This window comes from Rhipicephalus microplus, chromosome 1 (genome assembly GCF_043290135.1).
Source record: "Rhipicephalus microplus isolate Deutch F79 chromosome 1, USDA_Rmic, whole genome shotgun sequence".
Taxonomy (NCBI): domain Eukaryota; kingdom Metazoa; phylum Arthropoda; class Arachnida; order Ixodida; family Ixodidae; genus Rhipicephalus; species Rhipicephalus microplus.
Window position 1 is genome coordinate 249430231 of NC_134700.1, and position 22507 is coordinate 249452737.

At 43.9% G+C, this 22507-nt stretch overlaps 1 protein-coding gene across 5 annotated transcripts in view; it reads right to left on the reverse strand.

Moving 5' to 3' along the window:
- LOC119185973 (mediator of RNA polymerase II transcription subunit 12-like protein) overlaps nt 1-22507 on the reverse strand; it is a 105376-nt gene that overhangs the window by 53653 nt on the left and 29216 nt on the right. For all 5 annotated transcript variants that reach the window (XM_075892922.1, XM_075892912.1, XM_075892918.1 and 2 more), the window contains exons 17-28: nt 18247-18614; nt 17465-17704; nt 15244-15407; nt 13657-13765; nt 11827-11957; nt 10414-10524; nt 9761-9902; nt 7746-7872; nt 6094-6324; nt 4312-4435; nt 2964-3162; nt 1510-1717 (exon numbers count right to left, since the gene is read on the reverse strand). In XM_075892922.1, the coding sequence (XP_075749037.1) occupies nt 1510-1717; nt 2964-3162; nt 4312-4435; nt 6094-6324; nt 7746-7872; nt 9761-9902; nt 10414-10524; nt 11827-11957; nt 13657-13765; nt 15244-15407; nt 17465-17704; nt 18247-18614 (2154 nt within the window). The remainder of the gene's footprint in view (nt 1-1509; nt 1718-2963; nt 3163-4311; nt 4436-6093; nt 6325-7745; nt 7873-9760; nt 9903-10413; nt 10525-11826; nt 11958-13656; nt 13766-15243; nt 15408-17464; nt 17705-18246; nt 18615-22507) is intronic.

Here is a 22507-nt window from a genome sequence, read left to right on the forward strand (position 1 = left end):
CAATTGTCACAAAAAAGTTCCATCCTCGCCGCGAGTCCAAGGCAGTGCGTAGTCTCGAGGCGTATCGACCCTTCGTCGCACTTGTTGCACTTTACTGACGAAAGCAGACCGTTCAGCATCTTCTTATTTACAATGAAGAATGTGGAGTCCTTACCGCCGTCATTTTCGTCGCAGCCTTCGTTCAGAAGCTCGAGCTTCCGCTTTGAAGCGGACTTCGATGCTACGGCATCCAGAACATCCCGCCTTGTCTGCGCCCGCTGCGCGATTTCTTCACTGCTCGGAATCTGGGCCGAAACTCGCGATAGAATGTTCGACGCGCGCACGCCCGGAGTTGCAACGGCTGCCGACGCGGTGCCACCGCAATCGGGTTCGCGAGAGCGTCCATCACGGTCGACGGCATCCGGCGGTCTGACATACGACGATGTGGCACCTTCCACACTCTCGGCCTCACAACAATCAGCGGGGGGTCTGAGTAGAGGCTCCGTGACGCTTGAAGAGCATGCTCCGTCCGGAACTGCGACTGGGACGGCAGCCGCAGTCGTCTGCCCTTTGTTCCAAGCTTTCCGACGCTTGCCGTACTTGTGGACGCTCCGGAACTTTTTTTGCGGCAACATAGCACCGCAGTATGAGCAAGCACTCAGAAGAGACCACCGATGTAAACAAAGCTTGGTAAAAAAAGCACGCGAACTATCACAAAAGCAGCAAACTGGCAAAAAACGAAGCGCACGCCGGATGATTCTCGACACGGCGGCCGCAGATGCGCTCGCGCTTCCAAGGTTGCCAAGGTGCGCGGCGCAGCTTTGACCAGTAAGAGGTCGCGCCTGCTACCACGTGACCCGCGCAGCCAATTGCCGTTCTTCGTTTTCGTTTTTTTACTTGCTCCTCGCGCTTTTATTTTCACTCGGCGAAATACGAGACCGCGACCATCGGGAAGCCGGCTTTCTCCTCTTTCCAAAGCTACCAAAATGGCGGCCCACGGTCAACAACTTGGCGCGTTTGTGCGGCGTGAACAACACCGTTTCAGGGGCTTTTTTTTCGCACTTTTCGGCGACTAGCCTCGGCAAAAACACTATTTGCGGGATTTGTGGCGCACGTTTCGCTGTAATATTTTAGAACAAGGAAGTTGAAGGTCTGAAGATTACGAAAAAAAATAAATCAGAAAATCGCATATTTTGACCAAAATCGGCACTTTACTTGCCGCGCCCCCCCTTAAACAGACATAATGTGCGATGTTGGGGAACACTTTATATAGTGGAGAGACCAATTGCAATATTGTCATCTATACAAATTTTTATATGGTTATTTCATAGTTTATGCAAGACCATAAAATAATGATTTTAATTATTTGAGAACCCATCTGTAGGACTCAAGAAAAATGAAAATGTGACTATATAGAACCATGATGCAAAATAATTGAAGTATCATAGAAAGCTGTCACAACGAGCATACAAATTACAAAATTTCAACCCTTCAAGGTTTAAAAAAAAATTGCTCTTCTGATGTCGCTACCTCTTTCGTGTGGACTTGAGCCACCGCCTGCCGAGCCTCCATTAGCACCACTTCCCGAGCTGCTGCTGTTACTTCCAACAACACTGTTTCCCACTATAGAACCAAACGTGTCCATGCCGTTGTTACTGGTGCCAGGAGAAAGCCACGAATTCATGTTGCCACTGGTGCTGCTCTTAGGGTGGCAGATCATGTGCAACAATGTCTCCGCCTGAAACGACAAACATATTGCCCTAATAAGTTTTCAGTGCCCAGAAGAGCAGTATTGGGTATCACAATACCACATAGATTCAATGGCATACAACAAGGCTGTCGAAAATAATATTAGGAATGTCATGCTCAAGCACAGTAAATTGAATGAGAAATGAGATAAAAATAGGCATTGCTTAGTTTCAGCACATATGACATACAGACAAAAGGCAGCACACCTATGGTGCCATGTATGTTTCTCTTTTGTTTGCCTTGCATGGCTATCTTCTTTGTGTGCCACAAATTAACATCACATTGGTGAACATCAGTCAAGAGGAAATACATCTTTCACAGGCAATTCTCGAGATGCGGCAGCAAAATAAGTGCAGTGAGTGCAGTGAGACGTCAAGAGCCACGTTTTAGCGGGCTGAAATCTTCGTGCTGTCCTGAGCTTGCGGCCCTTGTAGTACACACTACGTGATCGATCTCTGCTGGTTACACACGAAACGGCCATGCAAGAAGCCTGCGTTTTCACTTCTGAAACAGGAATGCCAAGGATACGATGTATTGTAAAGCCTGCAGTGTTTGGGCATCAGTTCATGAAAGCGCTTTGCTTTCAAAATTTTTCAGTATTACTGCAGGTAGCCACCAACAACCCTCACATCGAAGGGCACGCCAAGGGGGTGCACATCTTGTGGTCACTTTCTTTGTCCTTTTGTTTGTCAACTCTCTTGTTTGGAATATCTACTTTTTCAAAGTGACCAGAGCATATTTACTTATATTTTAATTTAAATATATTTTGCATAGAGGCTGCACTATATATACACAATCAAAAAACAAGCTCTTCCCCTCTCCCAATAATTTGTTGCACTTGGCTAGTAACAATGATTTGCCAATATAAGAGCATAGATTCAGTATCTTTAGAAAAATGTGCAGTGAGCTTCAATGCAATTTTTTCCTTTGCAAGTGTGTTTCCTTGGAGTGAGCACTGCTTCACTAACAACAGCCCCAGTCATGTTCTAAATGAAGAGGAAGTGCGAGCTGCACATGCTAGAGCTAGCTTCTCCAACACATGGGTTCATCATTAGAGTAAATTCCAATGGTATAAGACAAGCCAAACGTGCTTGCACCTACGAATTACAAAATTTCGTTACCAGGCCAAAGGTGTCACAAGAACTGTAGCTGTACAATTATGAAAAAGGTGCATTGTGGCAACCAACTAGAAAAGATTGAACACTTGGGACGTTGAAGCAAGTCTCAAAGCATACCTGTTTGTGTGACAGCATTGGATCCAGCAGCAGATCCGGCGAACAGAGAACATCGGGATCTCTTAGGCAGCGTTCATGAATCCACTGTTGGCTGCAGATTGCGCCCAAGGCGTACTTGGCAAATTCATTGAGGCCAGCGCTGTCTATGCCTGTTCCACGTGGAGCTCCCACACTACTCGGATGCCTGCCCAAGGTGGCACTGTGCAACACATAGGAGTCAATAGAAAGGGACACCAGTTAAGACAAATTCAGGCATTGAGAAGCATCGTACGTAGCTTCGCAATGCAAAAAGAAAAGGGGAGACAAAGGCTTACATTACAAAAGAGTACTGGGTAAATGAGAATCATTACACATTCAGTGAGCTACAAAAAGACCACACCATACCGTTTGAGAGCTGCAGAAATGTGCAAAAGTTAAACACATAAATATGAAGGCATTCATTCTGTGCTCTTCACACGTCTGCTAAATGTGCCTTTAACACGCTATGACCCAAATTTCTAGGTTACATATAGCGTTGAATTTCTTCTTTATGTCCATTAACCAGGTGTTTTTTTTTGTCTCTTAAGCCGGCCGCGATACACCTGAACCTCTTCAAAGCCTGCACGCTGCAAAGAGCTTAATTTGATTCAATGTCCCTTGCCAATAACAGCAATTTCCCGCAAGATAACAAAAGGAAATTTAAGAGACAACACCGCAACCCGACTTATTCCCCATGTCAGTGTCTACAGTGCTGAAGTTTACATACATATAACTAGTTTTCAACTGGCTATGCCACTCTACAGTGAACATGGCTTTAATTAATGTCTGCAACTAGGCGTAGACTCCTTATAACGTCAGTCACCGAAGTTTTGAATCTGACTCACTATAAGCAAAATATTTTTGTAGGTTGCACATGAGGAAAACATGTTCAGTAAGGAGCCACATGTTTGAGGCATGTGACAGAAACGTCTGAAGGCATAGCTTGCCTCTAAAATGAGGCACACAAAATAAGACGAAGGTGACAACACTCATCTGTTTGAATATCCGAACATTTAAATGGACTACGCAACACTTTCCATTCACTCATTGAATGATTTTATTAAATGAGCTTATTGCCTCACAAATTGACTTCCTCAGAAATTTTTAGAATCCATCAAGTACGAGTGGAGTTGCAGAAACTTGTCGCATGCTTTACGCGCTTCCTCTCTGCTTATATGCATACAACAAGCAGTACAGATGTAACAAGATGTACAGATGTATGGAGGGGTTAACTAGAGCCGGAAAAGACTACAGCCAGTCCTGCACTAAATACAGCAGTATCGCAAGTGCTCTGAGGTGTCCATAATTGATAACATAGATGAGAACTCACGGCACCCCGAGGTCAAAGTCTGTGTCATCTATTGGGCCAAGAAGGTCATTGATGCTGGGCTCCCCTTTGCCCTGAGCCGAGTCCAGTTTCGCTTTGGCCTCCAACGTCGGCGTGCTAGCATCCCCTGTAATTGCAAGCCCTGATGAATATATAGAGATGCTGGTCAGAAGAGACAAAAATTGTGTTGCTACAATGACCATCAGCCTAAATTCTGTGTAATAAAAAAAAAAGGAACCTGGCACAAGAGGTGTCACTGTGTCTAGTATCAAGGTTGGACATGGGTCCTGAATTTTTTTTTTTACCTATGGAGATAAAACTTGAGGTCAAGTTTATGTATATTTATGTAATGATTTCAAATTTGTAATAATTTTTCCTATAATATGTAGTTTTAAAAATATCAAATGTTTTATATGCCTTTTGGGAGCCACAGTATGCCTAAACTGAGAGAGATACATAGTAAACAAGCACTTTAAAACAACTTAGAATGAGTGCTGAATGTAAGAAAACAAAAATGGTTGTTTTAAACCATTTGAACAATTTATATGGTATGTTTAACATTCACAAATGAGTGTACGTATCCCCCCCCCCCCCCCCAAGCTGGAATTTCATCACAAATATTCAACAAACCACAACTTTTGTTCAAATTATCTTAGAACATCTATTCTTGTTTTCTTGCATTTTGCACTCATTCCAAGTTATTCTGATGTGCTTAGTTACTTTGTAACGTTCTCACAGTAGGCAAATAAATAAAAAAGCTATACATTCTACTATCAAAATACAGTAGTTTTATATTTAAAATGAGCACACAAATGTACACAAGCTCGGACAGCTTCATATAAATCAATAAAAATTTATTGTGTTAAGTTTTCAGGGGTATAAAATATCACCTCCTTTTTTTTCCATATCTTCAATTACACCATAAACGTTAAAAAGGCTTCGCAAAGGGATAGAACTGTCGTCCCCTCATTTTCAGTATGAAATGACGATAGTTATAGCGCGAGAACAAAACGACGACACAGAGACAAGAAGGACACGAAAGACATGAGCGCTTTGTGTCCTTCTTGTCTCTGTGTCATCGTTTTGTTCTCGCGCTATAAGTATCGTCATGCCATACCAACTAGCCCAAGCTGCCACACTTCAGTATAAAGCTACAAAGGAAGACTCTGACCAAGATTAATGTTATATCACGTGGGGAAGCTCAGAAGCACCCATGTGCTACAAGTTTTCCATTTATTAAAAACTATACTATGAAACAAACCCAGCTAAATGCAGCACTTCCACTGATGCTTTTTTTTTTTCTTTTTTGGCAAAGCAGTGCACACAGTGAAGTGATTTATTGTGTACCATTTGCGACCCTTTACGATGACAATGAGTTAGGTTTAGCTCTTGTTCTATGCCCCATTTCAATCAATCAATCAGCTTTACTTTTTGTGTATTTCCTTAACAGACAAAGGAGCGGCGAATAAAAGCTGTTTTCCGACAGCTTGACGAGCCCGCTGCCTCCATTACAAGGACTCACAGCAGCGCAGCGACAGTTACACTTACACTTACATGCATCTACATATGAATATAAACAAAGAAGTTTGCAAACAATAAAACATTGCAGGTGCCTATGACAAAGCAAGTGGCCATATTCACGGCCAACGCTTTCCAGAATGGGTGTCCCATTTGTGACAACATCCAACGTGATGCCACATTGCAGCAAAGGGCATATCATCCACTGGCTGATCCAGAGTATGCACGTCAATTAGTGCTACAAGCAGTGCCAGGGGAGCCTCGTACCGAGCAGCAGGATAGCCTTGAGGACTGCAAGGACTGGCTCGACACGCATGCTGCTGTGAGCAGCCGACAAGAGGTGACGATCACATGGAGATCGAATGAGAAAGAGAGGCCTTGGAAGGGGCGTGGCATTTCCCGCAGGTGGTGCGGAGTCTACTGTGCGGAAGAGCCGCAGCAGCAAGTGGCACGTCAACCGGGCACCCAACTCTGCATCCTGGTCGGCGTCGCCACCCACTGCAAAACACCACCACCACAAAAGCACATGTTACCACAACATCCATACTGAAAAAAAGGTGCAGCAAAACTTTTCATAACAGAGTGCAATGTGTTGGATATTAAAGAGCATGACTTCTTCCATGTTTTTTTTTACAAATACCAGCATTACACTTGATGCACAACTGTGAACAAGATGTTCACAGATAAATTTTATTTATTTTTTGCAAGTACCGAAAGTTTGCCTTAAAGCTACATCATTAGGTTTCCTTTAAGGTCTGTGTGTAAGTGCATTTTCATTGAAATCCACACTCTCTCAGCAGAAGTAGTTTGTTCTTGCTTGCCAAAATCAATGCTTGGCTATGACGTGTAATGACATTTGGCTAATCGCAGAAATATGTACGAAAAGCTGTAGGAATTACAGGACGTCGAAAGAAAACTCACTTAGTCACCCAAACAAAACTGCAAGCTACCTGCTGTGAGTATAGGAACACCGTTCTTAATATGTTTGTTATGGCATTGCCTAGTAGCTTACAACTATTGGTTGACGTACAATTATTAAAACAAAACATAGAACCTCAATCAGACCATAGTCACTGAGGGTCGATTCAGCAACTTCAGCATTATTACAAGATATATCTGTTTTATGCAAGCCTTGAGAATCTTCAAGCAGACACAAATAAGATTGACATTTATTGTATTATAAACCTGAAGTGATAAACACTATTTTGTAAATAAGGCAAAAAAGATGGGGAGGAGGGGGAACCAATATGACCTTTCAATATAAAAATCGAATCGCCCTCTTAACATTATGTTCCCACCAATATCAGTAACATATGACATAAAGAATCCTTTCCAATGTACATTAGACTTTCCAATCATGCACATGAGCAATATGAGAAAGCAAGCTTTGTATTCAGGAAGTGATTTGCAAGTGGATATAGCCGCATGTTTAAGAATATAATCGGCACATCTAAAGCAAGTTGAGCAAGTAAACCACACACCGCTCACAAGGCACAAACATCTCAGCAGAAACCATGGATAGGAAGAACAGGCGATTTCTTTGTAGTTGGTAGACCAACATGGCAGTAAGGTGTAATGTCAGTTCTGCATGACACTTAAAAGTGTTTTGCCTGATGTTGCTTTTCATTCAGAAAAAGCAACCATCTATTTAGGCCTGTGGTTCTTGTGTGTTCTTCTCAATGCTCAAGCAAGGTACACCAGCCCCTAAAGTGGTCTGCATTTCTAAGCTGACAACTATTCTAAAATATGGAAGATAAAGACTAAGTAGGCTTATTAAAGCCACAAACCGTTTTACTGGTTACTGCAACAGAAACCTTAAAAATTCCGTGTTTTTTTTTCTCACATTCTACGACCCATAAACTGTTAATGCTCAGCGCACAAAAATGCAAGGAGCCACAGAAAACAATATAGCAGCACACCAGGACTAGCAGAGAGCAGCGACGGTATGGCCACATGCACCACGAAATCCTGAAGGGAGAAACAGCGCCTTGCCACCAGAATGCACGTGAAGACTGCCAGGTTGTCATGGATGGACAGGTCGCCCACCTGCAGGCATGGAACCACATTTGCCGGCTGAAGTTCCCCTCACGTAAACACCCCTCTTTGTCATCTCAAAGTTCTCCGACAACACTACAAGGGCCTTGTAAGGCTGTAACCAATTAGGATGCTTACTTTAGAAGCACACATTAGTTTCAGTGCATTAGAACAATCGTATGAAGCCCATGCTAAAAGGTTTTTCTCAGGTATTGCCATAGTTCGTCACTCAAGTGCAACAAACACTACAAGAGGTGCTGCCACCTACTTGAGGAGTTTAATGAGCAGCTTTAGGCAAAGGGCTACTATGATAATGGGAGTCTACACCAATAGCAATACGGATGATACACAATACAGTACAGTCAAACCTCGTTATAACAAAGTTGAAGGGAAAGTGTAATTAACTTCATTATAGCCATTCGTTTGTTACAGCCAATATTCATTTCTACCAACAATTAGCCAGCAAGAGAGAATGTACTCGCCAACAAATATCACAGCTGCCCTCCACTGAGATTGAAATAGTCGTCGGAAAGCAAAAACTAGTAAAATAATAAAAAAACAATGCACTTTATTTCCGTCTAATTCAGCCCACCAGCTGACAGATCACTTCGAAGAAAAATATTCAATAGACTTTTGCCGAATCTTCCTCATGCAGATGACTGCTTTTTCAGTTACAGCCGCTATTTCGAGCCCGTCCTTGTCGTCATCGTAACCACCAAAGAAGCGGCACCAGACGAGACATAAACCACCGCGCACTATAAGATTTTGAGAATTGACGTATACCAAAATAATCAGTAAATGCTCATTGTGGACGAGGAATGGTTTGTTATATCCACTGTGGGGAAATTTTCGCTTTGTTAAAACGAAGTTTTAAATACATGGGCATCTATGGGAATTTCAAGGAAAATTTACAATTGCTTCATTATATCCATTGTTTCGTTATATCTAGTTTTGTTATAAAGAGCTTTTACAGTATCATCACTGTAGAAACCTCCATTCACCATAAATAAATATCGTGTTTCATAAATTTCAACAGAAGTCAACACTGAAAGAGCATTTTCGAAAAAATATTAAATGCTTCCAGAGAGGTTAGCTGTCAACAGGCACAGCATAAGCATGAATTTCTATTTTTTACAGCATTCGATATAATGAGGGATGAAAGTTCTAGGTCAATATTAAAAAAAAACTGAACTCTTCTAGCTGAGCTAAAAAAAATTGTTTCTTTCTTTACTGGATCGCTAAACTCACCTGATGAACTTAGAAACAGAATAAAACTGGCAAGAAGTCTTGGATGATCCTGAATTGGCATGCTTCCTAATACAAACAGAATGCACAGTGCACGCACATAAATGTTTGGCTAAAATGACGAAAGTAGCACATCGATGCCTTTCAAGGGTCTCTGCAACATCTTTTTGAATTTATGTAAGTGGTTCGGCTACAACTAAAGTGAATCATCCGCACCTCGACCTAAGTAAAGCACATAACGTCAAGGCAGCTACGAGCAATTAGCGATCACACTTCCCACCAGACGTTGTGAAAAATCAGGCTGCTAGGCCCCTCACTCTTCCTGTACAAACACTGAAAGGCCAATCAGGTCAGAGTGACATAACAAAACAATGCCACATTCTAACACCAGAGTCTAACAATGCATAGAATAGATAAGGTCATTGAAAGTGACAAAATTGAGCAATAAATTAAGATGTCTGTAAGCATAAAATGAAATCAGCTCGCACGAGGCTGCGCAAATTTGAGATCTATGGGAGATGCCCTGCAGTGAACACAGAATAGGCTCATGACAACAATAACCTAATCAACCAGGTACTTCACCTCTAAAAGTACCTGGTCACCGAAGCTAGGTATTCCTAAACATTCAGAGATGCAGAGGTAACATAATTCTCACATCAACTTGAGTGAGGACGTCAATGAAGCCACAAGTATGATTAGATGAGCAGCAAAGCGCTTTGAGGACACCCAGCCATTCAGCGCTAAGCAGACCACAACCGGCAGTGAGTTCAGCACACAGGAGAGAGATGTCATTCAGCCTGGAAGAAATACGCAATACATAGTATGTCACAAGAACTTCAGCAGCTGTTGCAAATAAGTGTGCCTGCTTTCTTTGGTCTGGACAGGGCATCGATACAAGTAAAATCGGCTAACACTTCAACGCTCAACACAGCCAAGAATTGGTCTACGTGTGTATACTGCTACATATTGTAAGATAAAGACATGTACAGGAGCCATGACTGACAGTAAGCCTAGGTACAGGAGTACAAAGTGGTGTATTGAAAGACTTGGAAAAAATTTTATTCAATGTTTATTTGGTTATGAGACATAAAATTTACAGACACGACATTGTGCTGTCATGTTCAACCAGACAGCACGGTCATGTTAAACGTGACATCTCGTTTTTTCCAGTTGAGTGAAGCAAAACCAAATAATGCACAGTACAGCTTAAATTGCAGCAGAAAAGAGTAACATTTTTAATGTAGCTGTAGGCTTCCCCATCTTGAAGAATGTCCAGCTGACAGCGCGGTATTCAGAAAAAATTCGTACCTGTCTGCGTCTTGTGCCACAGATATGCTCTGAACAGCATTGCAAACAAAGCTGTACCTAAATGCAGGATTTTCACTGAGCTGTTTGATTTGTTGGGGATCAACCCTAACCCTGGAAGCAAAGAGCAAAAAAAAAAAAAAAGAATAATTAAGTTCTGATTCAGGTACTCTACAGAAATCATAGTACTTCTGCTTTCGATGAACTATCAAGGCTTACTATCAGGGTCAGTATAGATACTGCCCCGATTTGGAATCAATCACAAAACACTCGTCCACAACAGAAGCATCCTCAGCACAGGCTCTGGCCTAAAATGTACAGTTAAAACTCAATCTAATGAAACCCAATTTTATAAATTCCCCATAATAGCACTCCTAACAGTGATATTATGGCCCTCAACTTTATTCAATAGCTTTCCCAGAAATACATGAGTAAAATTAAGCAATTTATTTCTAATTTTGACGAAGACAGGTTCTAGTTGTTGCTTTTTCAGGCGTAAACTGCAATGTTATCCCGTCAAAACATCTTGCCGCTTCGGTTCTATTCGGTACGTAGCGTCCATGCACAGAAAAACAAACTTAGGTAAACAGTCAGTAGCACTTTTAGGTACCAAATGGCAATAGGGTGTTATGTTGTCCCTGTAAACGCTCCCATGATAACATGATGGTTGCTATCGTTATTTAATGGTTTATATGCGAGAGATGGCACAAACTTTCTGCTTGCAACTTCGCTGCTCTGCCTGCTTGCCCAGTGCCAGCATTCCTTCATCCCCCCTCTACCCAGTCCTTGAATATCACCGTGTCAATGACTAACAAAATATCACAGTAGCTATCGAGTGTGGCTACATTATAAGTTTAGTTTTCGAAGGGATGAAAAATCTCTTTCTCAATTTAGAGAAGTGCCCAATTTAAAGAAATAATTTGAGCACGGTCATCACTTCATTGAGCTTCATCTCTAGATACCTAAAGCAATTTGAACTTGCTAGGTCTCTTTCTTAACATTTTTATAAAATCTAGCCTGAATAATGGCAATAGTTGGAATGTCTCTCTCTAGAACACCAATTTCTAAACTTGATGCTTTTATAATAAGTTGCACTAAAACTCTCCCCATCCCTTTTCCAGTGCACAAGAACACAGCTTTATTTGTTAAGGCATGAATCTCAGCGACAAAAATTCAGGGACTCTCTACTACAGCATACCTCATTACTTCAGTGTTCACTTGAGGCATCAAATCCACACTACCAATCAAACTTTTCATGCACATAACTATAAAAAAAGCAGGCTCAGGAGAAGAAAATGGCCATACACACAAGCATAACACTGAAATCTGATAACAACTGACAGTTTACTGGTCCAAATCGGGGAGCAACGGTATTTTATTAAAGAACACATGGCAGTTGACATGAACAGTGCTTACCTGGGGTTATTTACACATTCAATCATGTATGAACTGTCCCAACGAAGGTTGAGAGAAGATGGCGTCTGAGGGGCATACAATGTTTGCTTGACTTTTGAGTAGAAAGAGCCAAAAATTTCAGAATGCTTGGACTGCAATGAAAACAGGAAACACCACAATGTCTCAGTTCAATTATATGTGGAAAAAAAGGGATACAATTTAACCTAATACTTTCAACTCAAAGGAAATTGTGAAAAACATTGATGCATCAATAATTGATGCTTTAAATATCTGTCTAAAAACTCATTAAATCTTGTACAGCCTCTTGAGATGTCAAAAGCAGAAATCTACTTATTTGGTCTTCCAAGATTACATTAAAGGCATAAAAGTTTACTCATTTGTCATTCGTGTCTTCTTACAGAGTGCATCTATTGAAACAGGAAGCATTTTTTATTTTTGAAGCAGCATGACAATCCTCTTCTTAACAGACTGCCACAGCTTGAGTCATTGTGGTGTAATCAGTGTCTCTACTAGTATTCACTGCATTGCATTGCCATGCTGCAGTGAAGCTTTTTAACACTAATCCATTTAAGTGATGCATAAGTGATGCAAATGAAATCCTGTATAAGCCATCTAAATTATGAAACATGCACCTCTTAATTTTTACATCTACTGCATTGCTTTTCACATTCAATTCATACTTTGACAGCACCACCAAAACATTGTTATGTTATGCCAGCATAAATATTGACAACGATGCAAGAACTTCACTTAAATGGCCCCTAAACTGCCTAGGATATTTTTCAACATTTCAAGTACAAGCACACATCAAGTTCAAAGTGCCTTCATGACTAACAGTGCCAAATACGGCAGCACTACAAGTCACAGGTGCCCCACAAAATCTAAGAAACGATCCCTTCTCTTTTCTGTGACTTTCGGCAATTCTCATTTCCTTAATATTCACTGTGACGTGAACATCGGGTCAACATGTCATCTGTTCATCATCCAGAATACCCGTCTGCATGCTTGAAGGTATGCACGCTCGTCACTCTTCATCTTCAGACTGTGAGGAGAAAACTCGGCCAGGAAGAGAGACGAGCCGACGAGCAAAACATAGCAAAGTGAGATTGATTGATAGATATGTGGGGTTTAATGCCCCAAACCATCATATGATTATGAGAGCCGCCATAGTGGAGGACTCCAAAAATTTTGACCATCTGAGGTTCTTTAACGTGCACCCTAATCTGAGCACACGGGCCTATAGCATTTTAGTCTCCACCGAAAATGCAGCCACCGCAGCTGAGATTCGATCCCACGACCAGCGAGTCAGCAGCAGAGTGCCTTAGCAACTAGACCACCGCGGCGGGACATATTGAAACGAGAGAGGACGTCTTTTTTTTTGTGTGTCATCAAAAAACATGCAACTCCTGAAAAACTGTCATGGCTATGTGTTCACTGTAGATTTGGCACAGCTGTAATGGAACTCAATTTCGACCTCTGGGTGGCTTAAATGTCCTTCGACAAAACACATAGCAAGGCTAGTAGGTTATACATTCTTACTGGAATATTCCACCACTGCTTTTGATGGGGAAAGAAATGAGCACTGGAATATATTTGAAGTAAGGATGCAAGAAGTGATCACTAAAAAGTGTAAGCAGCATAATTGCAGCGGCGCACTGCAGCACAGCAGTCAATATGTCAAATAAAGATGTGAATTGCTGTTTGATATACAATACATGTGTAGTGTGATACTGTACTTTCACATGAGATTTCTAAGAGTACGTCACAACTGTATGATGTAGCAAGTAATTTCATACATCCGGCTTTGACTGTACACACACTGGTGCTCACCTTGAGGTAGGAACATGAAGAGTACAGGTCATGCAGGTAGCACAGTATGCAGCGTTCTGCAGAACTGCATTCCGCAGGGTTGGCAACATTCTTCACTAACTTGCACAAACTGCAGGATAAAATTCACATAACACAGCTAAAGAATTTACATAACACAGCAACTTAAAGTTACGTTATCAGTAGGAAGTGCTGCTTCCCAAGCCCTATATTGTTCCTGTGCATGTAGTTTGTAAGCCCAGTTTTATTCAGAAGACTTTTTTTCAAAAAAAACTTTCGAAACTGCCCACTACTTTTTTAAACCAAAGTATACAGTGAAATCTCTATGATATGGACATAGTTAATCTGAATTTTATGATAACACAAGCTTTAGCAATGTCCCTGACCTACATTATGTAGGATATAATAAGGTTTCGTCTTATATGAATAGCTTTTCAATCAATCATCAGCGTTATGAACACACAAACTATTGGGGCAAGAAAGCAGGTCAGAACGCCTAGTCTCACAGATAGGGCATACACAATGCAGCCACTGGCACTCCTATATACCTCTGCCTGTCCAGCAGTAGCAACAAGCAAGGCGAGAAGGAAAGGAAACGAGCGTGCATTCATTCAGGCAAGCTCCATCAAAGAAGTTTGGTCTTCTTTCTGCACACAGAGGCCTTTCAATGGGCTGTGCTAGCCAGCGATCGTTGGATCATTGGTTTGCTGGTAGGATAGGGCATGTGTCAAACCTCATAACCTCAATTGCTTCAACTTTTTTCTACAGCTGCAAAATGTGCCACCAGGCTAAGTAGCATATAGTTCAACAAAGCTTTACTATGACCTCTGGCAACTGTTTACATCAAAGTATGACTTTCAAGCGCAAAAAAGCACACACACATACAATATAACAGTGATGCCCACTCGACGGTCTGAAGCCAATGTCACCTTTTCAACAATCTATACTACAGAGACATTTTCTCCAGATGCTTGCTTTTCAAGTTAAACTAACATATTGTTTTCACTAATGATGATATTATGTGCACGTATTCTTAAAATTGGGCCAAGAACTCATGCACACAAGTCCTGCAGCTAAGCAGAGTAGCACAAGAGCAGGTGCTGCCACATCATCTATGGTCTTCAAGGCAAGATAGGTAGTAGTATAGTCAGACCCCTTTATAAGAGGCATGCTCCGGGTCTCTTATACGAGATGTCTCTTATAAGCAGGGTACTTCGTATGCATTTTCTTATCAACCTGTATTTTACTGTAGGCACACTGGTGTCTCTTATACCCATTTGTCCCTTATATCAGTGTCTCTTATAAAGGAGTTCGGCTGTATTAGCACATTGTCTTTTAAGATTGTGCCAAATAGAAAAAATAACTATGTACTGAGAGCTACCGATATCAAAGCACGAATAAACAGAACTGTTAGAACATTGCTCAAAAAAACCCAATGCAATGAAAGTAAATTTTTGAGAAGCTATATAGCCACTGCGTAGTTGGGAAGGAAGGCTTTTAATATGTGAGCAGTGCAGATCAGTGCTTTGGTTAAAATCAGCACAAAAGCTAGAGTGAAATCCCCTCAACAAATTATGCAGATGAACTTACCTTTCACAAGCTTGTAGAGTGTAATCTTGACAGACAAGCAGGCAACAATGATACCTATAAAATAGGCCTACAATGTACAAGCCTAGAGATGTTGCATATGATCCACTAAGAGTAGAGCCCTTCTGAGCAAGCTGGTTCTCAACTTCAACGAGTTCTTTCAGCAACTGAAATGAGACAGAAAATAGAGGAATAATTTGTTTGATACAACATATAGCAGAAGGAAATCATCTAAGTCAAACCCTGAATGCAGGCTACCTCAGTTATCACTAGAGACCGGATTTTAGACGAATGCTTATTTTGTTGCGTGCATTCCTATCGTGCCTATCGTGCCACTGAGCATGATTTAGAGGCTAAGGATAGCTTTTACAGTGTTTTTATATGCCTATAAATGCCTATTTTTTGTGTTTGTGCCTAAATTCCTGTAAGTGCCTATAATTGCTTATGTTCAATATTGTTGGCTATGTGAACACTATTTACCCACAAATTTTGCTTTAGAACGCAGTTTCACAACATCATTTATGTTAATGGGCAAAATTGACCTTTTGGAACTGTATCCGGTGTAAACTAGTTCTCTTGTTTGACAAACTTCCAAAACAATCACCATCAGCTGAGAAATGGGTCGCGCCAACCACCTTACGCCATCATGCTGACATGGCACGAGTGGTTGCAGGCGTAAAAAGAGAAGAAAAGATGCTATTTTTTGCTACCCCAAATGGGAGCACGTACCAGCGTATATAGTGGAATGGGGAGAGGAAAGTACAGGGGCGAAGAGGAGAGTGGAAGAACAGGAGAGTGCCGTCCATAGCAGAGGATGTTGCGGGCAGCTTTTAAAGCCAGTTTGCCAGGCCAATGTTTTCAGAAAAAGTGAAGCCCCTAAGTCTGGGTGTGGTAGAGGGCAAGAAACAGTTGGTACCTCTGTGCAGCTGCAGGAAAATGAAGTCCGAATGCGAACCCATCGAGTTCCATAAGGGGAAGATAAAAAAAGTAGAGCGTAGGTAACAAAAAAAAATCAGATGTGTAGGTGGATTTTGTTTTGTTTGTAATATACAGATGCTTTTAATCTACCGCTGTGTAAGCTGCACGCATTCGTATCGTATTTGCTATCAATGAACAAGACGATAGCAACCGCGGTTTCCTGCAGCGGTTGCGGCACACTAGTTCGGTTATCAATTTGTGTGCACTGCAATAGCCATGCACATCACTTAAGAACTGCGTCGTTGCGACCTTTGTTCAAATAGTTACGGCAAGAAATATTGGATTGAGTCGGTGTGCGTAGATTGCATGCGTACTTTCGTGACCGCCAATGATCGCATTCGACACGACTATATTTGTGTTCGCAGGGGTTGCGGCAGAATGCAGTTACACTAGAACTACAGGTGCGTGCTGCTCGCGTGTGCGCCTTCATGACGCGTGGTTGTCATTCACGATCACAGGGCTAGTGACGACGAGTGGTAGTTTGATTTATAGTGCAACGTCAAAAACATCTGGCTGGGATTTTTGGAGATCACAATTCTGTCACGGCCCGCACGTACGTCAAATCCACCAGCAGCATCATAGTGAATGGGCGAGCTGCCGCCGAGCATCTATGATATAAATTTAGCGGGATGTGTGTGTGGTGGCAGAACGCATGTATCCGATGAATACACGGTTATTTCGATACAGGCGTGCGTTCTGGATGTCACAAGTCGTTGAAAAATGGCCGAGTTGGTACGGGCATTTCGCGGCAATCCAAGGCAAGTTCCTTTTTCTGATGAGGTAGTACTCGCGAAAATTTTGTTAAAGCAGAAATATCAAGAAAAAGTATTCGTTGTGACAAGACATTTTTAAACTTGTTTTCTACGGGCAGCTGACGGGGAATCGAAAATCATTCGTTGCAGTGGAAATTTCGTTGTAATGGAATTCGTTATAGCGGGATTGGTTTGTATTAAATCTTAATGACAAATATAAGCTTTTATTTTATTTTCAATTACTTCAGCTCTCATGTGTGCTTCCTCGCCACCAAAATAACTCACATTGGCAACAAGCAGCATTCCTTGCTTAGGACAAGATCAACTGAGAATTTGGATAGGTCACAAAGCTAAGAGTCTTACCAACTGGCCTAAAACAGTATCGTCCTAAAGTTGAGTAGGCCATGGTGTGCAAACCAAGCATAATGACTAAATACAGTGAAAATCAAAAGGCATAATGTGAATGGCTAGATGCAAAGAGAGGACATATTCACCTGAAGGCCAAACTTGATCAAGCCGTGAATGTTGAACGACAGCTCCATAAGGTCGAAGAGAAAGGCAATGTAGTCGACAAGGGGCAGGTGATTCAAGGACCCTGCAGCAAAGCCGGCCAACATTTCCACCACTGACGCAGCGCATGTTTGGGCAACCACATGTTGGTCAAAATACGAAAGGGACTGGAATCTTGCCGTGACTGCCTCAAAGTTGAAACCTTCACGAGCGTGTCGTTTGACCTAAATGAAAGAAGAAAGCACAGTGTAATTCAAACTGTTGCACATAAAAGAAATTAAAGTTGTTGCTATATATGAAATGTATAAGCAGACCTACATTGAAACATGTGACATTACAAAAGTGGCAAGTCTAGGTCACTGGAATCCAGTCATGCCTAGCCTTACAGGTTTCATTACAGCAAACGTTCCGAAAACTGAACTATTTGCTACAATTTCTTAAATTTGTTGTGTTGAAATTTCGCTGTGAATAAGTACTCCGGGCCAGCGGTTTCTCTCAAATTAAATCTTCACACAAAGCATTTTTGTTCATGAATAAACCGGATAACAATCAGCCCAAAATTTCGGAAAAAGCAGGTATGATGAACAGCATAGATGACAGGGTGAAAAGGAAAGGAAGAAATCAGTCTTGGCCACGAGACTTGTTCTGTGTCATCCTAGCACATGTGTTCAGTTTTCTGGTGATGTTTACTGAGCCATTCATTGACTATTAGACCTAACTTTCACCCTTGGAAAGTAAGAATTTCAAAACACTGCGTGGAATTCACCTTTCCCCCGTCAGCGATGTCCATCGATGCTTTCTTGGCAAACAGCTTCTGTATTTCTTTAGTGACCTTCTTGAGAGCATGCCGTGCCTCATCACGAATCTTTCCCACACCATAGAGCAGAATGTGCCTTTGGTTGCAGTCATGAGACCAGAGGCCTCCTTCCTCCTGAGGCAGAGGAAAGTGTGTGGTGTACTGCAGGTGCCGCAGTGGCCAGTTGGGACTCCGCACACCACTCCCTGGAGCCCCACCGACACCTGAGGCTCCACCACCAGGCTGGGAACCCACACCCCCACCCACTGGAGTCTCTGCCATGGGTGTTGTGGGCCCTTGGAGAGAGCCCCCTTCTTCCTTGTCTGAGCCTACAGAATCTGCAGAGGGGAGCAGCCAAACGGAACAGTAAGCATGACAAAATTGGAGAATGCAAGCACATGAGAATAGTGAAAGAAAATGCATACCTTTATTAAATTCTACCAGACCACTGCAACTGCTTTCGATTGGGCCCATCAAACAGAACTGAGTATAGTGAAATCTTGATACAGGTAATCTCAAGACACTGCTAAAAATCATTTGTTATTTTGAAAAGTCGTTGTAGTGAAAGTATACAAAATATGAGCAATAATCGTAAATGTAACAACATTAATTACTACCTGTGATGCATACACATTCGCAACCTCGTTATGCTCTAATAAGCCCAAAAAAAAACAGTCACGGTATATTACAGAACCAGTGCACGTTTATTTGAGAAAGAGTGCAATCTATCTTGATGGCAGCTAGACTGCGCATCCTTCTAACGCACTGCGAAGCATCAGAAGCATCAGCATTAAATGCCGATTTTTCATGTTGGTTTGTGCGCGCTGTTTTGACGTCTTTTTTACTCTCGTCACCGCTTCCTTATCACGACAAATAGTATAGATCTTATAGGTCATCAGCTAGGCTCATGTGCATTGTTAGTCATCACACTATGCGTAATGTACGAGCGTTAGTGAAGCTCTATGCACAGGTACTCATCGGCACCTTCAATCCATACACACGTCGCATTTCTCACTATCATAGCCCGTTTTTTGTGCAGTTCCAGAGCTCATCTCGAACGTTCAATTACCAATCAAGAGGCTAGAAAACATCAATGTACAAGCGCGTAGGTAGAGCTGCCCAACGAAAACAAACATAGTGGGGCTAATGGGGCAAAGCCTGGTGTCCATGCCTGACGCGAAAAAATAGGGCTACCGCACATTTTATTAGGGCGAGCACATAAAAAAATATTCAGGCGTTATGATGATGATGATAGTTGTTGGTACGCAGCTGGGCATTATTTTCACAGCCACGAGTAACTTTTTAAAATCGCTATTCAATGTTTTGAAGTGTTGTGAAGATTTAGGGGGGATAAAATTCGATACACTATTCTGAAACGTTTGGTATTTTGAAATTTGTAGTAGTTAAATACTTTTACATTAAACTAATGAACATTTGGAGGGGAATATTTGAAAAAAGTCGTTAATCGGAGGTTTGCTATAACAATATTTGACTGTAGTCATGCTAATGCAGCTATGAATCGTAACAACCTACAAACAATTCTATGGCAGAATTTCCAACACTTGGCATCCCTGTGAGAGGTCACTGACCCAAAGAGGCACCCGTCGCAGTTTTGCAAAGTGATAAGCGAAGTATGATGTACTGAGATAGGTCAGTGTTTTGTCTGTGCAGAAAAACAACTAAGGAACCATGCTCCTTCTGTGAGGGCGGCCGAGAGAGGGCGTAACGTGACGGCGTCATCATCATCGGGACTTGGCTGAGAGAGGGCACTACGTGACGGTGTCATCATCATCATGGGGACTGGAGTGGTGGGGGTTGCGTGTGTGGGGAAGGGGGAGTTCGGCTGGTTGGGAGGAGCGGTAAGACGTAGCGGTGCGTGGTTCGTGATTTAGGGTTAGCGCGTAACAAGTGGGGGCTCGTCCGGGATGGCTTCAGGCCCGACAACAGCAGCGGACGATGGCGGCCGAGAGAGGGCGTTACGTGACGGCGTCATCATCATCGGGACTTGGCCGAGAGAGGGCGCTACGTGACGGCGTCATCATCATCATGGGGACTGGAGTGGTGGGGGTTGCGTGTGTGGGGAAGGGGGAGTTCAGCTGGTTGGGAGGAGTGGCAAGACGTAGCGGTGTGTGGTGCGTGATTTAGGGTTAGCGCGTAACAAGTGGGGGCTCGTCCGGGATGGCTTCAGGCCCGACAACAGCAGCAGACGACATGCCTAGGCTCCAAGGTGTCGTTGAAGAGCTGTTGCTGGGCACCGACGGCTCCGCCATGGAGCGAGAAGGAATCGCGGCAGTCGTGCGCGATCGAGTGATGGCGACGCCGCTGCCCAAGGCTCCGCACGTGGGAGCATGGACTGTTAACACTGGCGCGGTCCCTCGGGCCACCGACGACTCTGCGCCTCGGCTCGCCGCTGCACACCTCCCCCGCTACTCCGGTGCTAGAGACTTGCAGTCGCCGGAGGAGTTCCTTCAACGTTTCGAAAACTTCTGCCTCGTGACGGGGGTCGCCGCCGATAAGCGACTGACACACGTGGTACCAGCTGCCCTCGAGGGTGGCACGAAGTTCTGGTGGCGGTTCGTGCGCGAGTTCGACTCGTGGGAGCAATTCACCGCCGCCTTCCGCTCCGAGTTCTCGTCGATTGACGGGAAGCGTCGCCTGAAGGCGGAGCTCGAACAGCGCACGCAGCACCCGGAATAAAATTTGAAGGAGTTTATATATGCGATCGCTACGTTTTACGACCGCATCGGGGAAGAGGTCTCCGAAGCCGAGAAGGTGCAGCGCGTACTGAGGCAGATGCACCCTCAGTTGCAAGATTTGGCGGAGGGGCATGACTACAACGACCTCGCCGAGTTGGTGAAGGCAGCCGACGGCCTAATGGAGCGGGCTTGGCGTCGCCTCCAGTACAGACCACCGCCACTTCCGAGCAACCAAGTAGCCAGAGATCTGGCGTTCCGCCCTAGCCAGGCCCCCGACCATCGCTCACTGCCGCAGCCGAACACTATGGCGACGGCGTCGTTCGCTTCGTTTGCTGCTGCCCCACCGGCACCGCCGACTTATCACTGGCCACTGCATCCAGCTGCGCTAGACCCGTCGTACTGCCGGGACCGACAGTACTCGTGCGACACAGCGCCTCCGTTCTCACCCTACGGGCCGGGACCGATGCCGCGGCAGGAGCCCGCGAGTGAAACAATGCGTGTGCAGTGCCATCGCTGTGGTGGATTCGGCCACATATCTCGTAAGTGCGCCACGGGTCGACGAATGGAGCCACCCGTTTGCTTCCGGTGCCAGCGATCGGGTCACCTGCGAGCACAGTGCCCGGGAAACCAGTGGCGGTAGGTGCTGCCCCGGCGGGCACCTACGGCAGTGCGCACCAAGTAGCGACCACAGCCGGTGGCAAAGAGCCCCTTATGGACGTCCGTATCGGGTCGTCAACGTTCAAGGCCCTGCTAGATACAGGCTCAAGTGTAAGCTTCTTCGGACCGCACGCCGCGGCGGCGGCCCAAGCTTCTGGAGCCAAACCCAAGGCAGGCGTAAGCGTGCTGCGTTTGGCATCAGGCTGGTCGCAGTCAACCATGTCTCTGAAGTGCCAGATCGAGTGGGCTGCCGGTTGCCGCAGACAGCAGTTTTTGTGCGTTCCTGACCTGTGCCGCGACGTTGTCCTTGGTAGGAATTTCCTGACGGTGAGTGACATCTCTCTGCACGTGTCACTTGGTGGGTGGACTGTCGGCATAGAACCACAAAGAATTGTGCCCTTTGTCAAGGCCGTTAAGGAACAGCCAGAGGCAGTGGATGATTTTGGAGACAGTCTGCGCTGCATTTTTGCTGAGGGCGATGCCAGTGTGTGTGCCTGTGTGCCGGAGGCGACTGCAGCCTGCAATGTGATCATTCCCGGCCACTCGTCAAACCTAGATCCACGCATGAAACACATTTTAGAAGAGTTTAGAAAAATCTTCACCACAACTCCGGGCTGCACAACCCTGGCAGAGCATCGCATAGACACGGGAGACAACCCACCTGTTCGATGCAAACTGCGACCAGTGAATGCCAAGAAGCAGGCCATCATGGACAACTGCATTCAAGACCTGCTGGCACAGAACCTCATCCGCCCTAGCCAAAGTCAGCATGCCAGTGCTCCAGTCCTGGTTGAGAAGAAGTCTGGTGGCTACCGCATGGCTGTGGATTACCGCCAGCTGAATGCACGCACTAAGGTGCCAGTCTACCCCATGCCGAG